The 20,034-nt window shown below is 36.6% G+C and overlaps 1 protein-coding gene across 2 annotated transcripts in view; it reads right to left on the bottom strand.

Moving 5' to 3' along the window:
- Nucleotides 1-20,034, bottom strand: part of ABCB11 (ATP binding cassette subfamily B member 11) — a 91,251-nt gene that overhangs the window by 52,874 nt on the left and 18,343 nt on the right. For both annotated transcript variants that reach the window (XM_055308511.1, XM_055308512.1), the window contains 5 exons: nucleotides 9,279-9,366; nucleotides 8,021-8,154; nucleotides 5,782-5,953; nucleotides 2,578-2,702; nucleotides 642-816 (listed from right to left, as the gene is read on the bottom strand). In XM_055308511.1, the coding sequence (XP_055164486.1) occupies nucleotides 642-816; nucleotides 2,578-2,702; nucleotides 5,782-5,953; nucleotides 8,021-8,154; nucleotides 9,279-9,366 (694 nt within the window). The remainder of the gene's footprint in view (nucleotides 1-641; nucleotides 817-2,577; nucleotides 2,703-5,781; nucleotides 5,954-8,020; nucleotides 8,155-9,278; nucleotides 9,367-20,034) is intronic.

The following is a 20,034-nucleotide window of genomic DNA, read 5'->3' as shown; positions in this document are numbered from 1 at the left end:
TCCCCCACTAAACTATAAATTGCATCAGGAAAAGATCACATATCTTTTGCTCATTATTGAATCCTCTGTGCTTTGTATGGGTCTGGCATATAGTAGATGCTCAATAATTCTTGAAAGAACAACTGAAAAAATACTGAAAATTAAGGTAGTCATGGCATCCGTGATAGCATGGCTATAGCACAAGTGAACAATAAAATATGGTTGTATTACCTGTTCAGTTGAGGATATTATTGGTTTTGTATTTTAGTACCTCATCATGTTTCACAAATAGGTCCATTAGCACATATCTTGTACTATTATTAAACTTAACTACATGAGCTGTTAATTTTTAGCTGAGAGCTCACTACCTTATATTTTCACAGCATATTATCTTTTGGACTCAGTCAGAAAATCATAGTTTTACAGCTATAAAATCTTCAGTTAATTGGAAATCATTAAATCGCTGGCCTCATCAATTCAAATGCTCAGTGTTCCTTTACTATAAAATGTGTAGGTATTGCTTGTTTCTGCAGATGGACTCCGTCAAGTCATTGATGCTCTCCTCCCTCAGACACTAAAGGAATAAACAAAATGCTTTAACTGTAGGCTTTTCCAAGATACCAGTAGGAAATTTTATGTATAGGTCATTGAGACCAAAGTACCTGGACAAGGGTTCCTGCTGTATATTCTCCATCCTCTAAGACAAGTTTGGAGCCATACCAGAAGGCCAATGCATAACAGAGGAAGATGAGACACCACATGAATCCAGTAAAGAATCCCATCACGATCCCTTTTCTAATTCCCCAACGCTGGGCAAACACAAGATTTTTCTCGTACCTGTGAAGAGAAAGCATTTGTGTCTACAGCAGCAGCAGCAGCAGTGCAAGTTAGAATGTTGAAAACAGTCCACAATGCAGTGCTCCTACTCAATGGTCATAAAATCACCCAAGCTACCCAGCAACTTTCGGGAAAGAAAATGACAAAAACTTCCATGTTGTTATTTAGTTTGTTTCAATCTGGCAATGAAATGTGTTGGAGGAACAATGCCTAACAAAACCTCACACTTGATTACTTCTCGGAAAAGAATAGTATGAGATAGGGCGCCTGGGTGGCTCAGTTAAGTGGCTGACTTTGGCTCAGGTCATGATCTCAAGGTTCTGAGTTTGAGCCCTGCATTGGGCTCCCTGCCCAGTGGGGAGTCTGCTTCTCCTTCTGCTTCTGCTGTTCCTCTGCTTGTGCTCTCTCTCTCTGTAATATTAATAATAAAATAAAATATTAAAAAAAGAATAGTGTGAGAAAAGTGAGAACTTTATCCCAAGAGAAAAGAATTTTCAACACAAATGTTTGAACATGAGGGATCTAGTACTATTTGTGCTTACATTGTTTTTATCAAGTCACACAGCATGCTTTCTATCAGAAAATGATGCAACTGTTTTCCCCCAGGTTTAAAACCAGTGTTTGCGCTGACTCATCTCCATATACACTCACTCATCTGCCCTGTGACCAAGAATACTATGTTGTAACATGACCGGTTGGGTTCACAGCCGTGAGACATGGATAACTACCGTAGAAATTCAATCAAAGCACTAACCTTCAGTGATTCTATGATTTAGGTATTAATAACTAGCATCGTCTTAAAGTTCAGACATTCTGTACCTGCCTTTATCTCAAAACATAAATTCATGGCATACTTTTAATATTTCACAGGACAAAGTAAAGGTCTACCCTATGTTTGGTACTATTTTCAAAACATTTACAATGCTGCTATTATTAACATCTTTTATGGTGGAGGAAGTATGCTACTGAATTTTTTTGTGAGAAACAAGGTAACTTCACTGCATAGACCAAAAGAAGGGGGGGGAAAGGAAAAGAGAACGATTAAAGATTATGAATTCTATTCTTTTTTATTTGGTAACAACTGAGAATGGCATCATCATACTAGATCTACAACTCATGAAATAAGAGTTTAATTAAATTGGTGGCTATTTTATAAAATCGGTACCTGGCACATGGTAAGCACTTAATAAATACTAGATAAAAGGCAGAAAAAACAAAATCAAAATTTTGACAGCTGTATTGTTTTGGTCATTTAGGTTTTTTATTTTCATTAAAAATTAATCTCCTAGAATGATGGTCTGTAATATACCCAGTGATAAATCAACAAAATTTAATCAAACAATGATTAAATGGAAATTTTATCAGACTTTATAAAGAGCATGTAGTACAGTAGCTGAATAAAAGACACCGAATAAAAATGTGTGGAACTGCATTTTAGATCATGGAGCAAACAGTGTTACCGACCGCTATGATGTGTATAGCATGCGTGCACGCACACCACCAGAGTTGAAATACATACCTAACCTAAGATAGCTTTCTAAAAATCTCCAACTACAACATTTTCAAAAACATACAGCTAAAGACTTAGGGGTCCTTGTAGCACTGTGCCCAACTAATACTCTCAGCTAACTCTTGAATAAAAGCTCTTTCAGGGTAAACAGACCAAGGTACATCTGCCACTTTGTACAAAATGGGGAGGATCTAGGGTAATGTGCTGAACGATGAAATTCAGGAATATGGTAGACATTTCAATAAACCAACCTTTCAACCTCTTTTTTCTCACCACCAAAAGCAGCCACTGTTCGCATAGATGAAATGACTTCATCTGCCACTGACCCTGCTTTGGCATAGGCCTTCAATTCATAGTCAGTAAACTTGGACACACTCTAAAATCCAAAAGAAGAAAACAAAACATGAAGACCAGGCAATGAAGTAAGTCAGCCTGTCATTTGGTGATTCATTTAGCAGAGTAAACAGGTAGGGTGATTTAATACTGGATTCTCACTATAACGGCTCACCAAGGAAAGAATCTGGTCCAAGTCTGACCCATGTTAAGCCCCACCCATGAGTGTTTGGTTGTTAGCATATCAAAATGACTTCCTTAGAAGTCAGCCTCAATAAAAAAATAAAAAATAAAATAAAAAAAAAAGAAGTCAGCCTCAAGAACCTTCTCACAGAGTGAGTCCCCAAGAGGGGATTCTGTAAGACCACAGTGTTTCACTTATGATACTAATGAAATTTTCAAATGAAACCATGTCACATTTCATTGCTATTGACTACAGAATGTTCGCACAGCTTACAGACAAACACCAGAGACAGAGACTGGAGGTTACTCAGAGTATAGAATGAGAGAGAGGTCCTGACCATAAAGAGACTCGTGATGCTGCAGAGGTAATTGCACACAAGAGAAAGCTCCAGATAAATATCAAAGCATTTTGACTCAAATGTAGGGGCTCAACTAACTAGCTTTACTTCTTACAAAAAGAACAAAAGAGACATTGCCCTTAATATTTAACAAGTTGCTTTTTCTAAAATTGGACTTAGATTGAGTTGTAATTATAATTAATCACCAAAGAAATCCCTGGCACAGATAGACACCGGAATGAATACAAGCAAATATTATAGAAGATCAACAACTCAAAAATCTAAAATATATATAGTATCCAGACTAAAGAAGTTTATCCTCCAAAAATTTCCAAACTTTTAGTAGCAGAACTCTTCTCAAACACAGTCTTAAACATAATTCTAAGATATAAAATAAGTAAATGTTATTACAACATATTTATGTCACAAGTCCACATTTTATAAAAGTTGTGAATTGAAAAGACAACAACAAGGAAATAGGGCTATTTTCATCAACATTAAAATCTGAATTTACATGTTATGGACATTGTAGTTTTTACCACAATCCTCTTCTAATTTATTTCTAAATTATGTATTGAGGAAACTAAGTAGTTATGAATATTAATAATTTTATTGTAATTTATTGCATATTAAATAATCTCAGGATACTTCTGTTAAATTGACACAGGAGCTTAAAAGATGTAAATTGGAAAATATTTAATGATAGCTCATGTTTCTCATGGTAAATATTAAAGTCCGACACAGGGGATCCCTGGGTGGCGCAGCGGTTTGGCGCCTGCCTTTGGCCCAGGGCGCGATCCTGGAGACCCGGGATCGAATCCCACATCGGGCTCCCGGTGCATGGAGCCTGCTTCTCCCTCTGCCTATGTCTCTGCCTCTCTCTCTCTCTCTCTCTGACTATCATAAATAAATTTTAAAAAAAAATTAAAAAAAAAATAAAGTCCGACACAGGCATACAAAACCCTCATTAACATGTAACATGTCATATGTTGCACCCTCCTGCTTTTTCTCTTGGTCCTGCTTTTGAATTGGGCCTAGTGAGGTTGCTTGTATCATTTTACACAAACATGCACAGACTTGAATTCAGGAAGAAACCAGTGCAGAGCTACAGCATTCCAAATCAGTGACACATTAACAAGAACTTGAAATACGGGCCCTGAGATAGTAAGAGAAACCATCCCCTAAGCCTGTTCAAATCAGGTTGCCCAGGCTACATCTCCACCATGTTGAAATGTAACATATTGCCCATCTAAGTATGAATATTAAATAATCACAGGTTTGAGAAAAGAGATTAAGTGTATTTAGCTGAAAAAAGCTGAATCAAAAAAGCTGTGGAATTCTCCACAGAATCCCCAAAGATCGCCTGTGGAGAGTGAGGCTTTTCTGGAGTGAAGCTAGAAAGTGTTTGATAGGAAAGATTGTTATAAAGCTTGCACAACATGGTGGATTGGAAAAACTAAAAACTATTATCTCTTTAGCAATTAATTCTGTGCCAGATGTCATGCTGAGTGGATAACATGGACTATGCCTTAAGTCATCACAGTGGCTTTTGGGAGGCATTATCCTTATCTTCAAGATGAGGAACAAAAGTTTCCTCAAAACAAAACAGGCTAAATATATCTTTCTTGAGCCAGTTGGTAGAGTCAGGTTAGTGGCCAGTTGAGAGGAGTGAACTCTTTGCCATTGTCACTCTGTACGACCTGGGAAACGTTTGAGTAATATAGCCACGGGATTGTAGAGAATATTTTGCTAGAAAATTTTATGGAGATTGGTTCCCTGTTGCTCCATGATGTGAGGGTGTGCAGCTTTCCACCCGAAATCTATGCTCACTTACAGTAAACTATTAGTGAGCCAGATCTCATGATCTGCTGCTATCTAAGGCAGCTGCTCTAGAAGTATGATATAATAATTTATTAATCCTAGGATTTCACTGGGATGACCCCAAACTCCTACTGCTACATTTTTCCTGGCCTGCATGCCAAGATACTACTCAGAATGGGCCAGGTCACTTCATTCTGAAACTGATCCGACTGCATGGAGAACACAGCTGTGACTGCAGAAATCTCGTTTATGTGTTTGTTACTGATCTGGGTCCATTTGTTGGGCCTTTTTGAAGAAAATATCTGAGCTTGGGAGACCATGGGAAGCAACAGACATATGAGAGAGTGGGTGGGGATTTGGAGTCAGCGTCCCTTGTATTTGAATCTAGTTTTGTCACTCGCTAGCTGTGCAACCCCAGACAAGTCCCTTACGTCTCTGAGTCTCCATTTCTAATGTTTAAATGACATTAATACTTTATAAGATTGTTGTAAAGATCAGAGATAATATATATGAAGTTCCTAATAGTGCCTGGCAAAATAGCAAATCCTTAACAAACGTAGTTGCTATTGTTATTAACGCAATAATATTTACGTTATTAAAATATCATCAATCCCTGGATTGATGGAATGTTATTTGATACTAAGGAAGAATCAACCAAAACACAACAAAACAGTGATAATAATGCTGACTAAACATAAATAGGAAAAAGGAATCAAGTTTCACATTTCTGGCTGTTTCTCAGTGCAGATATCTTGGAGAGAAGTGAAAAGACATTCTTACCAGACCAATGATGGCTGCTCCAATCCCGATGAGAGGGCTCACAGAGATAATGACCAAGGTCAGTTTCCAACCCTGGTAAAATCCCAATAGGAAGCCACAGATGCTCGTGGTCATGCGCTGAATGAAAATGGGCATTTGGTCGGCAATGGCATCATTGACTCTGTTAATATCGCTAGAAACAGAAGAGGCTTTGATCACTAAAACTGAATTTGGTCAATTCAAATGTCTTGTTGAGAAATTCCAGCCTTTCCCTTCTATTGGCATCACCATATCCCATTGCCTGTGAAACATAAGAGCCTTTCACTTTTGAAGAAACTTGCTGCAGCTTGTGAGGTCATGGAGCCTCTCCCTCCCTCAAGGAGTAAGTTTGTCCTCAACCCAGTTTTCCCAACTGGTGTCCATCCAATGTTGACAAAGACTTTCAGAAACCATCTTATTTGTTTCTTTCTTTCTTAAAAAAAAAAAAAAGATTTTATTTATTTATTCACAAGAAACACAGAGACACAGGCAGAGGGAGAAAGCAGGCTCCAAGCAGGGAGCCTGATGTGGGACTTGATCCCGGGTCCCCAGGATCATGCCCTGGGCTGAAGGCGACGCTAAACCACTGAGCCACCCGGGCTGCCCTGTCTCTTTCTTTCTTATAGCTCACATCTTTGGTCTGTCCTGTGGAGTCCTTTCCTTCGTTATTCCTGCTAAATCCTTTCAGCCTCGAGCTGCAACCCACACACCACCGAATTCATAAAAACTCTTGAGGAAAAGGTAATCTCTTCCTCCCTGTGTTTGCATAACCAACGTAATGAATCTGTGTATGCGATTATTGCATTCAGCCTACCGGCAGTATGGAATGGGGGTTGGTTAAGAGCACAGACTGGGGCCAGACTCTGAATTTCAACACAAGCTTTTCCTGGGCAGATTACTTAACTTTTCTGTGCCTTAGTTTCCTCATCTATAAAATGGGGACAATGACAGAACCTGCCTTAATGGATTGTAATGAGGATTAGCTAATGTATGTTAAGTATGTAGAACAGTGCCTACAGTATAGTAAGCTATCCATGTGTCAGCTCTGATTATTTATTTGCTTGCACCTTTTATCCCTCCTACTCACCTAGATGGTGAGTTCCCTGAGGTCAGGAGTTGTGTAGTTTATCTTTATGGCTTGCCTAGGGTAAGCCGTCCAAAATATTAGTTGAATATAGTAACATTAAATTCATATTCCTGGAGGAATGCCTGGGTAGCTCTGTGGTTGAGCTTCTGCCTTTGGCTCAGGTCGTCATCCCAAGGTCCGGGGATCGAGTCCTGCTTGGGCTCCCCACAGGGAGCCTGCTTCTCCCTCTGCCAGGGTCTCTGCCTCTCTCTGTGTGTCTCTCATGAATAAATAAAATCTTTAAAAAAATTCATATTCCTAGGAACATTCCCATAATCTCTTGCTCAGATGGAGCAAACAGGGCTTAGGACTCAGTAGCAAAAAAAAAAAAAAAAAAAAAAAAAAAGGACTAAGATATTACCCACAGAGTTGACAATTGTATCCCAGCAAGGTTAAGTATCTGTGCAAGGCCACAGTAAGTAAGGGGCAGAATGAGTAGCATCTAAGTATCTCAACATTCAGTCTTTGCTCTTCCCTATACTACACACTCTCTCATGGGCCCTCACAGGACCCCAAATTTCTGTTCAATAGGATTCAAGTACTTCTAATTACTCAGGGCTCATTCAAAATACCTGAAGGAGGAGGGAAGGAGGGCCGTGAATGGCTCTAACTGGTCTTTAGGTATAAACTAGATTTAAATCTAGTTGTTTAGTTCAAATCTTTCTTGAACTACTTTGGATTTTTTGGTCTTTGTTTTTATGCGTAGAAATGGCCTTAATAGATAAGGCAAGATAATTCATTCTAATTACATTGTTTTTCCTTACAGATAAATGGGTTGTGACATCCCTCAGTCTCTCTTTTAGAGGCCAAATAGCCCTACTTCTTTTAACTCTCTTATGTAATACTTCATTTCTAATATCTTAATCAAGGTCCTACAAAAAATAAACTGTAGTATCCTGCCTTTCAATTTTTAATGATCATATCAGATAAAATGTCACCTATGAAAAAACTATGCTGCCTGTAAAAGACCAATTTAAGAGACAAAATACATCCAAAATAACTGAAAATGTGTTTCTAATTGTTATTTAATTTAGAAATAAGGGCTCTATCATCAAAAACTCACACATACATAAAAACTGCCCACCAGCCACTTACTCAGAAAATCTTGTATTCAACTCTCCCACTGAATTGCAGTCGAACCATCCTATTTCCATTCGCATTACTTTCCTAAAGGAAATTTTTCTCATTTTCTGTATCTGACGAGCTGCAGCAATCACCCAAAAGCATATCTGAAAATGGAGCAAGGAATGTTTGGCACGTGATGTTAAAAAAATGTTTGTTAATTCCTTCTCTTTGCAGAAGAAAATACTTTCCATGTAAGACTTGAGGAAAAAAAGAAAGTGATTCACAGAAAGCTGCATCATGGGAGATACGGTGAGCTCTGGCACCTGCTGCTGAAAGTGGGCTGAACAGAAGAGCTGTGGCCAGGGGAGCCAGAAGGTTTGGGTGTGAATTTGGCTTTGCCACTGATAGATCTAACCTTACCGAGCTTCACCTTCCACATGCGTAAAGGATAACAGAGCCAAAAAGAAATTCTTGTTCATATATACCTATTTTTGCATGATGCTGCTGGGTGTATTGTTTTCCCCCTGAGAGGCCTGACAACAAACATGTATGCATAGTTTTCAGACTGTTGGACAATAATTTTCAGAGCAAGTAAAACAAAACTTATGACATAAGCATGGAATAAATCTACTGATAACTGCCTCCAACCAAGCAAAGTCAGGCTGTCATTAAAACTCTCAGTACCAGCATGGGAAAATTTGATTCCTTTCTCTTTAAAGTGAACATGAACTTCCTGGAATTCTTGGATGAATGGGGGCTGAAGGGCTTCATTATTTTTTCTAGAGAAGTGGGTAAAAGACGAAATATTCTACTTCTTTATTAAGGGGTAAGTATCTCTAAGCCTTTCCATGGCTTAAATCTAGAGTACACTCTAGATTCGGTTTACAGAATTTGGTTTGAAACACAGACTGCTGAGATTTTAGCAATGAAAGTGAAAAAGAAAGAGTTTGCTTTCCTCCAACACCTCCTGCCTTTCTCCAGGGTGCTCATGCTCCCCTTACAAACACTCCCACAACTGCCTATTTTTGAGTTTAGAAGATGAAGTAGAGGGAGAAGGGGAGGACAGAGCATTGAAATTCAAAGTCTATTCTCCTTCTCTCTAGATAACTGCATGTATTTTCCTCCTCATCTGAAAAGAAGAATCCTTCCCCATTCTCTCACACACCCCACTCCACCTCCAAATAAAACTGTATCCTGAGGGCTTCTGAACAGCTTAAAAGCTTGCATTTCATTGTAATATCTCTGAACCCAGATGTTGATCTATCAATAAAATGGAGGCGCTACTCACTTGAATATATCCTGTGATGAGTACTAACAAAGCGATTCCAGCGTAGTAACTGGCGAATTTGATCATTTCACTCTCAATGTCCAGCAACCTTCAAAAGAGGGGAGAAAATGTTAAGATTCAGAAGTAGGGTCAACCTTGCCAAAGATTACATTTGTGGGTACAGAAGAAAATAAAATATGAAATATGGGTAAGCATCTTCTCTATGTAGAATTATAATCAATCCAACCAAATTTCCACCTAGACCTCACGGTACCAAACTCAGCAAAGATGCCTACCGTCTTCATTTTTATAGGCAGGAATAACTCACTGGCAGTTGTTGGAAGCCAGGGGCAGTAGATGGCAGCCCAGTGCTCTGTCTACCAAGGCCGTCACTCATGCTCCTTAGGTAGTGACGGAGCCATCACTGCTAGGGAGAGATTTTACAAAGCCAGATTGGTGTCTGCAAAGACATTGGTAGAGAAGCGTGAGCTGTAAATCAGGAGGCTCACTGTTACCTCCTCCAGGAATCTAAGCCAGCTTTTCAACTCTTCCATCTTAAGGAGACACTGAAAAATGTGTGTGTCATCATCCCAAAGAAGGAGAAAAATACTTTATCAGTCCAGTCCTTCTGCCAACTGCAGCCCAAGGGGTTTCACTCTCTGGGACATTTTCTAAGATGAAGCCTAAGAATTCGTGGGGAAGAGCAAGAAAGCTCTATAGCATTTTTTTTTTCTCACCGCAACTATACGCAGCAGCACAGGGTTTGGGATTGGCAGAGGTGGGGAAGGAAGGCACAAATTAGTCTGAGATTGCTGTCAGAAAATAAAGAATTTTATACTTAGAAAATTAACATGTCAGTTGATAACAATTCTGACTCCTGAGGATACTCTAAATGATATAGAGTCTATTTCTTTAGAAAATCAGAAAGCAACACCTTCAGCAGAGGTGTTCTCATCCTACATGCTTTCTGCTTCCTATCAGCTCTTCCTTTTGTGACCCAAGCCTTAGGTCAAGTGTTGAAGTATAATTTCTTTAATTCAGAACAAACTATTATTCCATGACAGATTCTATTGCCATCTTGCACTATTATTCAACACCTTCATTGAACTTATTTATACTGAATATAGTTATGTTTGTTTTGCTAGATTGCAAGCCACTTGAGGGCAAGGGCTTGATTTAAGCTGCTTGCTCACACTGCCCGAAGCCTTATATAATACCTTACACGTAACAGATACAACAATACCTCAATAAATGTTTAGATATTCTGCTTTGACTTTTAAAATACCTATAAGGAAGGGGAAATAATTGCCTCCGTTAACCCCTCTGTGGATGGTTTCCAAAACAACGAATACATCTGTTCACCACACTTCTGTCTTTCCTGATGGTTTAAGGGAACCCCAAGAATGGACAAGACCTAGAAAACTTATATGTAAATATCCACAATCAGAGGTTCTCACAAAAGTTAAGTATCTCTCTATAGGATGCATAATGGAGTAAGACAATTCTAATGTGAAAATGAGGCCACATTCTTAGTTTTTTTGTTTGTGAAATGGCAACTGTCATTTGACAACTCTGTTCAAAAAACAGAGGACTATGAGTATTTTTCAAAAAGTTTTACTTAGATTTCCTGTGGTGCATTCATTCTACACATGCTCTAGGCAAAAGCGATAAAATGCCTGCCATGAAAGACGCAGCTGCCTAAGTTATAAACAAACCTACTCAGATTGAAAGTACCAAGAACTGACCCAGCACCAGAATTTATTGGGGAAAACTTCAGAATTATATTATTGCTGGATGGTGTGGATAAGGACATGTGTAGTTTATGATTCTGTTCACTCCCGAGGCACCCCAGAGATGAATGGTTATCATTTTTATTTTATTCTCTGGGATAAGAAGTTACTAGGGTTTTAGAAACTACTTGAGAATATTTCTGGAACAACATATTGTTCCAGAAACGTATCAGAAAAACTGATAGGAAGGAAAAGAGCAGGCTGGCTTGGCTCCTTCGACTGCACATCAAATTTTTTATCATCCGATTGAAAGTTTTCTTGTGCTTATAAAATCCTAGAAAGGATTCTTTCAAGTGTGCAAGTGATTTGGCTCACCAAATGGGCGCCTTTCTTTTTAACAGCAACATTGGCGTACATCTACTTGACTAAATGAAGATTCCCCTGGCTCATTTGTTGAAGTGAGAAGGGGGCAGAAAGATGACAATTAGAGGGAACGGTAAGAGATATTTTACAAATTGTTGAGATATGAGAATTCTTACCTTGCTTTTTATGAAAAAGAAATGCACCATAAAATCAAAGTACTCAATTTATACCTCAAGGTTTCCGATTTACTAGAGCCATAGGGTTTTCATTTTAAATATGTAGGAGGTCTTCATGACAAGGTGCATTGCTTAACACAGACTTATCCTTTCCATGGTTTTCATGAACTATTCACCCAGTAACACGTTGGAGTCACGTTAGTGTCAACTTCTAAATGAGCATCACAGGTTAGAAATGTGCTTATGTCCTACTCTCAGAATGTTGGAGGCTTTGAATTCTTAATGCAAGGACATCAACCTATAGACAAATGGCTGATCGCTGGGTAAAGTTGCTTTACAGGATACCCATACACTACTACCAGAATGGCTAGGATTACCTTTCAGAGAATCTGTGACAATTTTTTTCACCCAGGAAGCTATTTTTTGTTTGTTTTTCATAAAGCTTTTTATTTTGAGGTTAGTGTAGATTCTCATGCGCTGGTGAGGAATAATATAGAAACTTATACACCCTTTGGTATATAAAACAACAAGGACAATATCACAACAAGGATGTTGACATTAATATAATCAAGACCAGAATGTTCTCATCACCCCAGTGATTCTTCAAGTCACCCTTTTACATCTCCACATGCTTCCATCCAGCCTGCACTCCCCCATTAATCCCTGGCTACCATCCATCTGTTCTCTGTTGCTACAGTTTTATCATTCGAAGAATATTATGCAAGTGGAATCACACAGTATGTAACCTTTTGGTGTTGGTGGCTTTTTTTTTCCCCACTCAGCATATTTCTTTAAAATTCCATAAATTATTTGTTCCTCTTTATTGTTAAGTATTATTCCGTGGTATACATGTATCACGGCTTATTTCACCATTTACGCATTGAAGGATAGTCTGAGTTGTTTCCACTTTTTGTCTATTACAGACAAAGCTTCTATAACCTTTGTGTATAGGTTTTTATGTGAACATAGGTTTTCATTTCTCTGGAATAAATCCCCAAGAGTAGAATTTTTGGATTGTATAACACTTGCATGTTTGATTTTTTTTTAAATTTCCAAACTATTTTCCATAGTGGCTGCACCATTTTACATTCCTACCAGAAAAGTATAAGTGATCCAGTTCTGCCGTATCCTCACCAGCTCTGGTGTTATCACAATTTTTATGTTAGTCATTCTGATAGATTTGTACTGATATCTCATCTTGATTTTAATTTGCATTCCCTAACTGCTAATGTTGCTGAATAACTTTTCATGTGCACATTTGCCATCTTTATATCCTTAGTGAAATGTCTGTTCATGTGTTTTTCCCTATTCGAACTGGTGTTTTTCTAGCCATTGAGTTTGGAGAGTTCTTTATATTTTCGAGATCCTAGTCCTTTGTTAGACATATAATTTGCAAATATGATCTCCCAGTCTGTACCTTTTCTTTTCTTCCTCTTCAGGATCTTTTGCAGAGCAAACATTTTTCATTCTGATAAAGTCTAATTCATCAGTTTTTCTTTTTATGAATTGTACCTTTAGTGTCAGGTCTAAGAGCTCTTTGTCTAGCCTTAGACATGAAAATGGTCACCCACATATATTTCTAAAAATTTACAGGTTACTTTTTACAATTGAGTCCACACTCCACTTGGAGCTATTTTTTGTATGGGTTAATTTTTCTGCCTATAGATATCCAATTAGTCATTCAACTATTTGATAAAAAGTTTATATTTTCTCCATTGAATTTCTTTTCCACCTTTGTCAATGATCAATTGGATGTCAATAATTAATTTGCATGGGTCTGTTTGAGTTCTCTGTTCTGTTCCTTTGTCAATACTACACAACTTTGATTGCTATAGCTATATAATATGTCTTGAAATCGGGTAGACTGTTTCCTCAGATTTTATTCCTCTTTTTCAAAATTGCTTTACATATTCTAGTTCTTTTGCCTTTTCATATAAACTTTAGAGTAATCTTGTCTATATCCACAAAAATGTCTGGCTGAGATTTTGATAGGAATTTTATTAAAGCTGTAAATTAGTTTGGGGGAACTGACATCTTTACTATATGAATTTTCTCTCCATCTATTAACAAGGAGAGGTCTCTCCATCTATTTTGGTCTCTGATTTCTTTCATCAGCGTTTTGCACTTTTCAGCATATAAATCCTGTACATGTTTGATTAGATTGACACCTAAATAAATTTTTTGAGCAATTGTTAATGATATTATTTTTATTTTATTTTTTGACATTATATTTTTAATATTGGTGCTCACATGTTCATTGCTAGTATGTAGAAATACCACTAAACTTTGTATATTTATCTGGTATTCTATGACTTTGCTAAACTCATTCATTGATTCTAGGATATTTTTGTAGATTCTTTGGGATTTTCTATGTTGACAATAATATCTTCAAAATAAACAGGTATATTTCTTCCTTTTAGATCTGTATTTTTTTTCATTTAAATTTTTTGATTGTAGTAAAAAACACATAACATAAAATTTACCAACTTAACCATTTTTAAGTGTACAGTTCAGTAGTGTTAAGTATTAAATCAGTATTCTTCTCCTTCCTTATTGTATAGGCTAGAACATTGAGTACTGTGATGAATAATAGCAGTGAACGCATATATCCTTGCCTTGTTTCCAGTCTTAGTGGGAAGTATTCAATTTTCTACTTTTAAGTATAACGTTAGCCGTAGGACTTTTTTGTAGATTTTTTTTTAAGTTAAAGAATTTCTTTTCTGTTCCTAGTTTTATGAGAGTTTTTATTATGGGTGGATGTTGAAATTTTAAATGCTTTTTTTACATCGATGGAGGATTTCTTTTTTTACATCACGTGGATTTCTATATTTGCCTGATAACATGATGGATTACATTGACTGTTTTTCTAATACTGAATCATGTATGCTTCTCTAGAATACAATCTACTTGGTCATGGTGTGTAATTCTTTGTTATATATTGCTAAAATTCTATTTGCTAGTATTTTGTTAATACTTCGCATCTGTATTCATAAGGGACATTTATCTGTGATTTTCTTTTTTGTGATATATTTGTATAGTCTGGGTATCACGTTAATATCAGCTTCCTAAAATGAATTGGGAAGTGGTTCCTTCTATACTCTAGAAAATATTATAGAAAGCTGGTGTTATTTCTTTTTAAACACTAGATAAAATTCTCCAGTGAAATCACATTGGCCTGGAGATTTATCTTTTTAGAATTTTAAAATTATAAATTCAACTTCCTAGATAGGGCTATTCAAATTTTTTATATCATATTGGGTGAGTTGTAGTAGTTTATTTTTTCAAGCAATTGTTTCATTTCTCTAAGTTGTCAAGTTTATGTGTATAGACTTGCTTATAGTAGTTCTTTGTTGTCCTCTTTTTTTTCTTGTTGTCCTCTTGATGCTTACAAATTCTGCAGTAATATTTCATCTTTCATTCTCAATATTGGTCATTTGTGTCTTCTCCCTTTTTTATCAATTTTGATAAAGTTTTGTCAACTTCATTGATCTTTTCAAAGAACCAACTCTTTGTTTCACTGATTTCCTGCATTTACTTGTTTTAGCTTTATTTTATCCTCTCATGCTTTCTGGGGACTTACTTTGCTCTTTTTCTAGGCTCTTGAGTTGAGAGCTTAGATATTTAATTTGAGTTGCTTCCTCTATTGTTATGTATGCACTCAGTGCTATAAATTTTCCTCTTGGCACTGTAGGAGCTGTGTCCCATAGGTCTTTACATTTTCTGTTTTCCTTTTCATTCAGTTCAATGTTTAAAACTTTTGCTTTGCGACTTTATCTTTGACCTATAGACTATTTAGATGTGTATTATTTGATTCCCAAAAATCTGGGGGGTTTCCATGATCTTTCTGTTACTGATTTCTAGTTTGATTCCACTGTGGTCAAAGAACGCACTCTATTATTTCAGGTATTTGATGGTTGTTGAGGTTTGTTTCGTGGCTCAGGGTATGGTCTGTCTTGGTATATGCTCTGTAGAGACTTAAAAAGAATGTGTAGTATGTGGTTGTTGAATGGAATGTTCTATAGATGTTGATTAGATCCTGTTTGTTACTGGTGTTGAGCTCTTCTATATACTTGATAATTGTATGTCTAGCTGTTCTGTCGTTCAGTGAGAGATGGATTTTTAAGAGTTCTACTATAATTTTGATTTGTCTCTTTTTCTGTTCTGTCAATTGTTGCTTCACATGTTTTACAGCTCTGTTGTTTGGTGAGTACACATTTAAGATTGCTGCATCTTCCTGGCAGATTGACCCTTTTATCATTGTATAATGTTCCTCTTTGTCCCTGTAATTTTCTTTGTTCCAAAGTCTATTTTACCTCCTATCAGTGTAGTCATTTCTGCTATCTTTTGATTAATGGTTGAATGATACATCTTTTTCCATTCTTTTACTTTCAACTTGCCTGTTATTTTCTTTAGAGATTTTATTTATTTATATATAGAGAGAGTGAGAGCAGGAGGAGGGGCAGAGGGAGAAGGAGAGAAGAATCTCAAGCAGACTCAGCACTGAGCACAGAACCCAATATGGGGCTTGATCTCACAACCCTGAGATCATGACATGAGCTGAAATCAAGAGTCAGACTGAGCCAGGTCAAGTGCTCCTCAACTTGCCTATATTATTAAGGTTAAAGTGATTTTCTCCTAAATAGCATGTAGTTGGGTGTTTTAAAATCCATTCTGCCAATTTCTGCCTTATTTGGTAATTTAAATCATTTAAATGTAATATAATTATTGGTATATTAGGGCTCAAATGTGACATTTTATTTTTTGTTTTCAGGTTGTTCTCTCGGTTTTTATTTTTTTAATTTCCTTTCCCCTGCTTTCCTATGAGCTACTCAAACATTTTTAAAATTTTAAGTTAATTTAACTTTATTTTATTTTAAAATAAGTAAAGCCCAATGCAGGGCTTGAACTCACAACCTTGAGATCAAGACCTGAGCTAAGATCAAGAGTCAGATGCTTAACTGACTGAACCAGCCAGGCACCCCTTAAACATTTTTTTAGAATTCAATTTTGATTTATCTGTAGTGTTTTTGAGTGTATCTCTTTGCATAGTTTTTTAGTGGTTGCTCTAGGAATTACATTATAGGTATATCACTTATTATAGTCTGCTGGTGTTGTCATTTTACCAGTTTGCACAGGGTATATAAAAACACCACCTCCCTTTATATACCTTTACTCTCCCCTGTTAATAATATAATTGTCTTTAATATTTCTGAATCATACTCACCTCAGGCAATGTTACAATAGGACCATATCAGACAGTGTTAGCATTTTTGTTTCCACCATCAAACATAATTTAGAAAACTCAGGAGAAGGAAAGTCTACTACATTTACCCATGGTTTTGCTTACCATGTTCTTCCTTCTAAATGTTCAAGGTTTCTTTTATTGTTTCCTTTCTGTTCAAAGAACTTCTCTTAGCCATTCTTTTAGGTGAGTCAGCTGGCAATAAATTCTCTTCATTTCCCTCATCTGAAAATGTCTTGATTTTCTCTTCTATGGGGGTGGTGATAAATGTCCTGACTCTCTGATCTTACCCAAGCAGGTAGGGAGAGAGGTTTCTCATTACAGTGGGGGTGGTTCAGGCCTCCACATATTCTTCAGTAACACCACAGGAGTTGGATGGGGAAGAGACATGGCTGGGGCTCATTGATACCTGGCAAAGATGGAAGCCTAATTCCCAACTCAACTTTTGCTGGCATGGGTAAGAGTAAGGTTATATGTATGCTGTTTTGTTCTGTGGTGTTGACTAAAGTAGAATAGTTGTTGCCTGACATTATTCTGTTAGGCTGCCTCTTTGTGGTCCATTATCTAGAGAGAGAGAATTTTATTAGGTCCTTTGTGGGCTGTGCTCATTGGTATTTCTAGGTTGCAGTTTTTGCAACACCCAATCTAGTACATATGAGGCCTAAAGAAAACCCAAGGAACTCAACCATGTCATTATTTGGGCCCTAAGATCTCTAACCTTCTTTTATCCACTCTTTCAGACTACTAGGTAGTTTGGTTTTATAAGTAATGGATTAATTAATCCAGTCAAAAGGCAGAGATTGTCAGATTGGATAAATTTTTAAAAAACACAAACTCCAATTATAGGCTCTCTATAGAAGACACATTTTAGATTCAAAGATATGAACAAGTTGAAAGTAATATGGAAAAAGACATGTCATGGCAAAGAGCAGCCATAACAAACCAGGAATGGCTCTACTAATATAAAAAAATTTTAAAAATGATTACTAGAAATAAATATCATTTTGTGATGATAAAAGGCTCAATCAGAAGATTATAGCAATTTTAAATATATATACATTTAAAAATAGCTCCCAAACACATGAAGCAAAGTGTGACAGATTCAAGAGTAGAAATAATTCAATAATAATAGAGATTACAACTCCATACTTTCAGTATTGGATAGAACAATTAGGAATAGAGGATTTGAATAACACCATAAACCAATTAGATCTAACAGACATCTTTTGAACATTCTGTTAAATAAAAGCAGACTACATATCCCCCTCAAGTGTACCTGGAACACCCTCCAAGATAGACAGATGCTAGGCTGTCCTAATTCATGCTACAATATGATGAACCTTGAAAACATTATGCTAAGTTAAAGAAGCCAAGGACCACATATTGTGAAATTCCATTTGTGTGAAATGTCCAGAATAGGCATATCTACAGAGCTAGAAAGTAGACCAATGGTTGTCTAGGGCTGAGGGGGATGGGGAATTGGGGAGTGATAGCTGAGGGGTATAGGATTTCTTTTTGTCATAATAAAAATATTCTAAAATTGATTGTAGTGATAGATGCACAACTGAAATACTGAAAACTATTGAGTTGTACACTTAAATTGGTAAATTTTATGGTATGTGAATCGTATCTCAATAAAGCTGTTCTAAAATAAAATAAAATAATAAAATAAAATAAAATAAAGCTGTATGGTTTTGCAATGTCTAACTTCAACATAGTGCTTGAATGTGTACATGCTAAGAAAACAGACTGAAATCTAAGAAAGAGTGCAGGCTGAGTTCTACTTTGATGCACTCATATGCGGGGGAAATAAGGAATCCACATTCTCAATGGCAGCAGTAGTCAACCTCCATGCCCTTAATCTTTCTTGTCTCCTGGTATTCACACTGTTGTATAGTCCCTTCCCAGATTGTACCAGGGTTGGTGGTGCGACTAATAGAAAATGGAAGAAATTATGGTATGTCACTTCCACAATTAAGTCACAAGACTCTGTGGCTTCCATTTGAATTTTTACACATTAATTGGATAAAAGAAAATAAAAAGAAGCTGCACTGTGGTATTTGGACTCTTTAGACTTCCCCTTCAGTCATCTTTCATTATTTTGCTTTATTTTTCAACTATTCTAAGCAAATAAATTCTGATAAACTAATCAGGAAGCTTGATGTTCCATAATACTTTTCAGCATTATGCACTGAGAGCAGTTTGGAAGACTTTGCTGAAAAATTCCATCCAATGGATTACAATTGATATTGAAACCAATCAGTGAAATGAAAAAGAAAAACCCACTCCTACCATTACACATGCATGTTTATGTTGATAAGATCATAACCTTGTCCAAGACTAATAGGTGGAGAAAGTCACTTTTATCACTTTTATCACTTTTAATGATACACTTTTCCAGGAATGAAAGTTGCAAAAAAGAGTTGAGTAATTCTGGAGGCACGTTAACTACTTACATGGTAGGAAAATGTCCACTCCCTTCTCTTTTGTCCCGCCCAAATCCACTTTCACAGTGATCTTAACTACATAAAAGCTAAACAAACATCTACCTAGAGGTAAAACAGTAGTCATGTCAGGGACCGTAATAGTCCACAATTGAAGTGTGTAACTCATCAAAGGAGTTTCTGGTAAAGAAAAGGCTTGAGAAAGACGTGGTCTACACAACTCCAGATACCCATATGAAATTTTAGAAAGGACAAATATCCATTTACATCTTCTGTATCATATGAACTCAGCAAAAGCCAATGAGCTTCTGAAAGCCCCTGTTTGCTTTTCATTATCTGCTCACCTCAAGTATATGACCCAGTAAGAATAAATAAAGTGTAATGGGTAGCCACAGTAAACTCTTTTCTATGGGATGTTAGTAATGCAGAAGTTAATAGTAGATTCATTCTTTAAATCACTTAATAAATATTTTTGAGCATGTGATACCACGGATATGTCTCAAATTTTGGTCCTCTAACATTTATTTCCAAACTTCAAGGTATAACAGGATATACTTTCAGGAATTTTCCCTAGAAAATTTTACCTTCTTGAATGTTATTAATGATTTGGGTCAATTTACATCATATATGAATCCGAAAGCATTTTTTTTTTCAAAGGGGGAAGTAATTAGCATTACATTTTGTAGTCAAAGTATTCTGTAAAAAGCATTTCACTTTTGTCCTCCAAGATAAATGAAAGACTTAAAAGACTGTCGTGGACAACAGTAACTCTTCTATACCAACCCTTCTGAATCTTACTTCCACATTTAGAAAAGAAACATA

This window comes from Nyctereutes procyonoides, unplaced genomic scaffold (genome assembly GCF_905146905.1).
Source record: "Nyctereutes procyonoides isolate TBG_1078 unplaced genomic scaffold, NYPRO_anot_genome, whole genome shotgun sequence".
Taxonomy (NCBI): Eukaryota; Metazoa; Chordata; class Mammalia; order Carnivora; family Canidae; genus Nyctereutes; species Nyctereutes procyonoides.
This window is presented reverse-complemented; position numbering and strand designations above follow the sequence as displayed.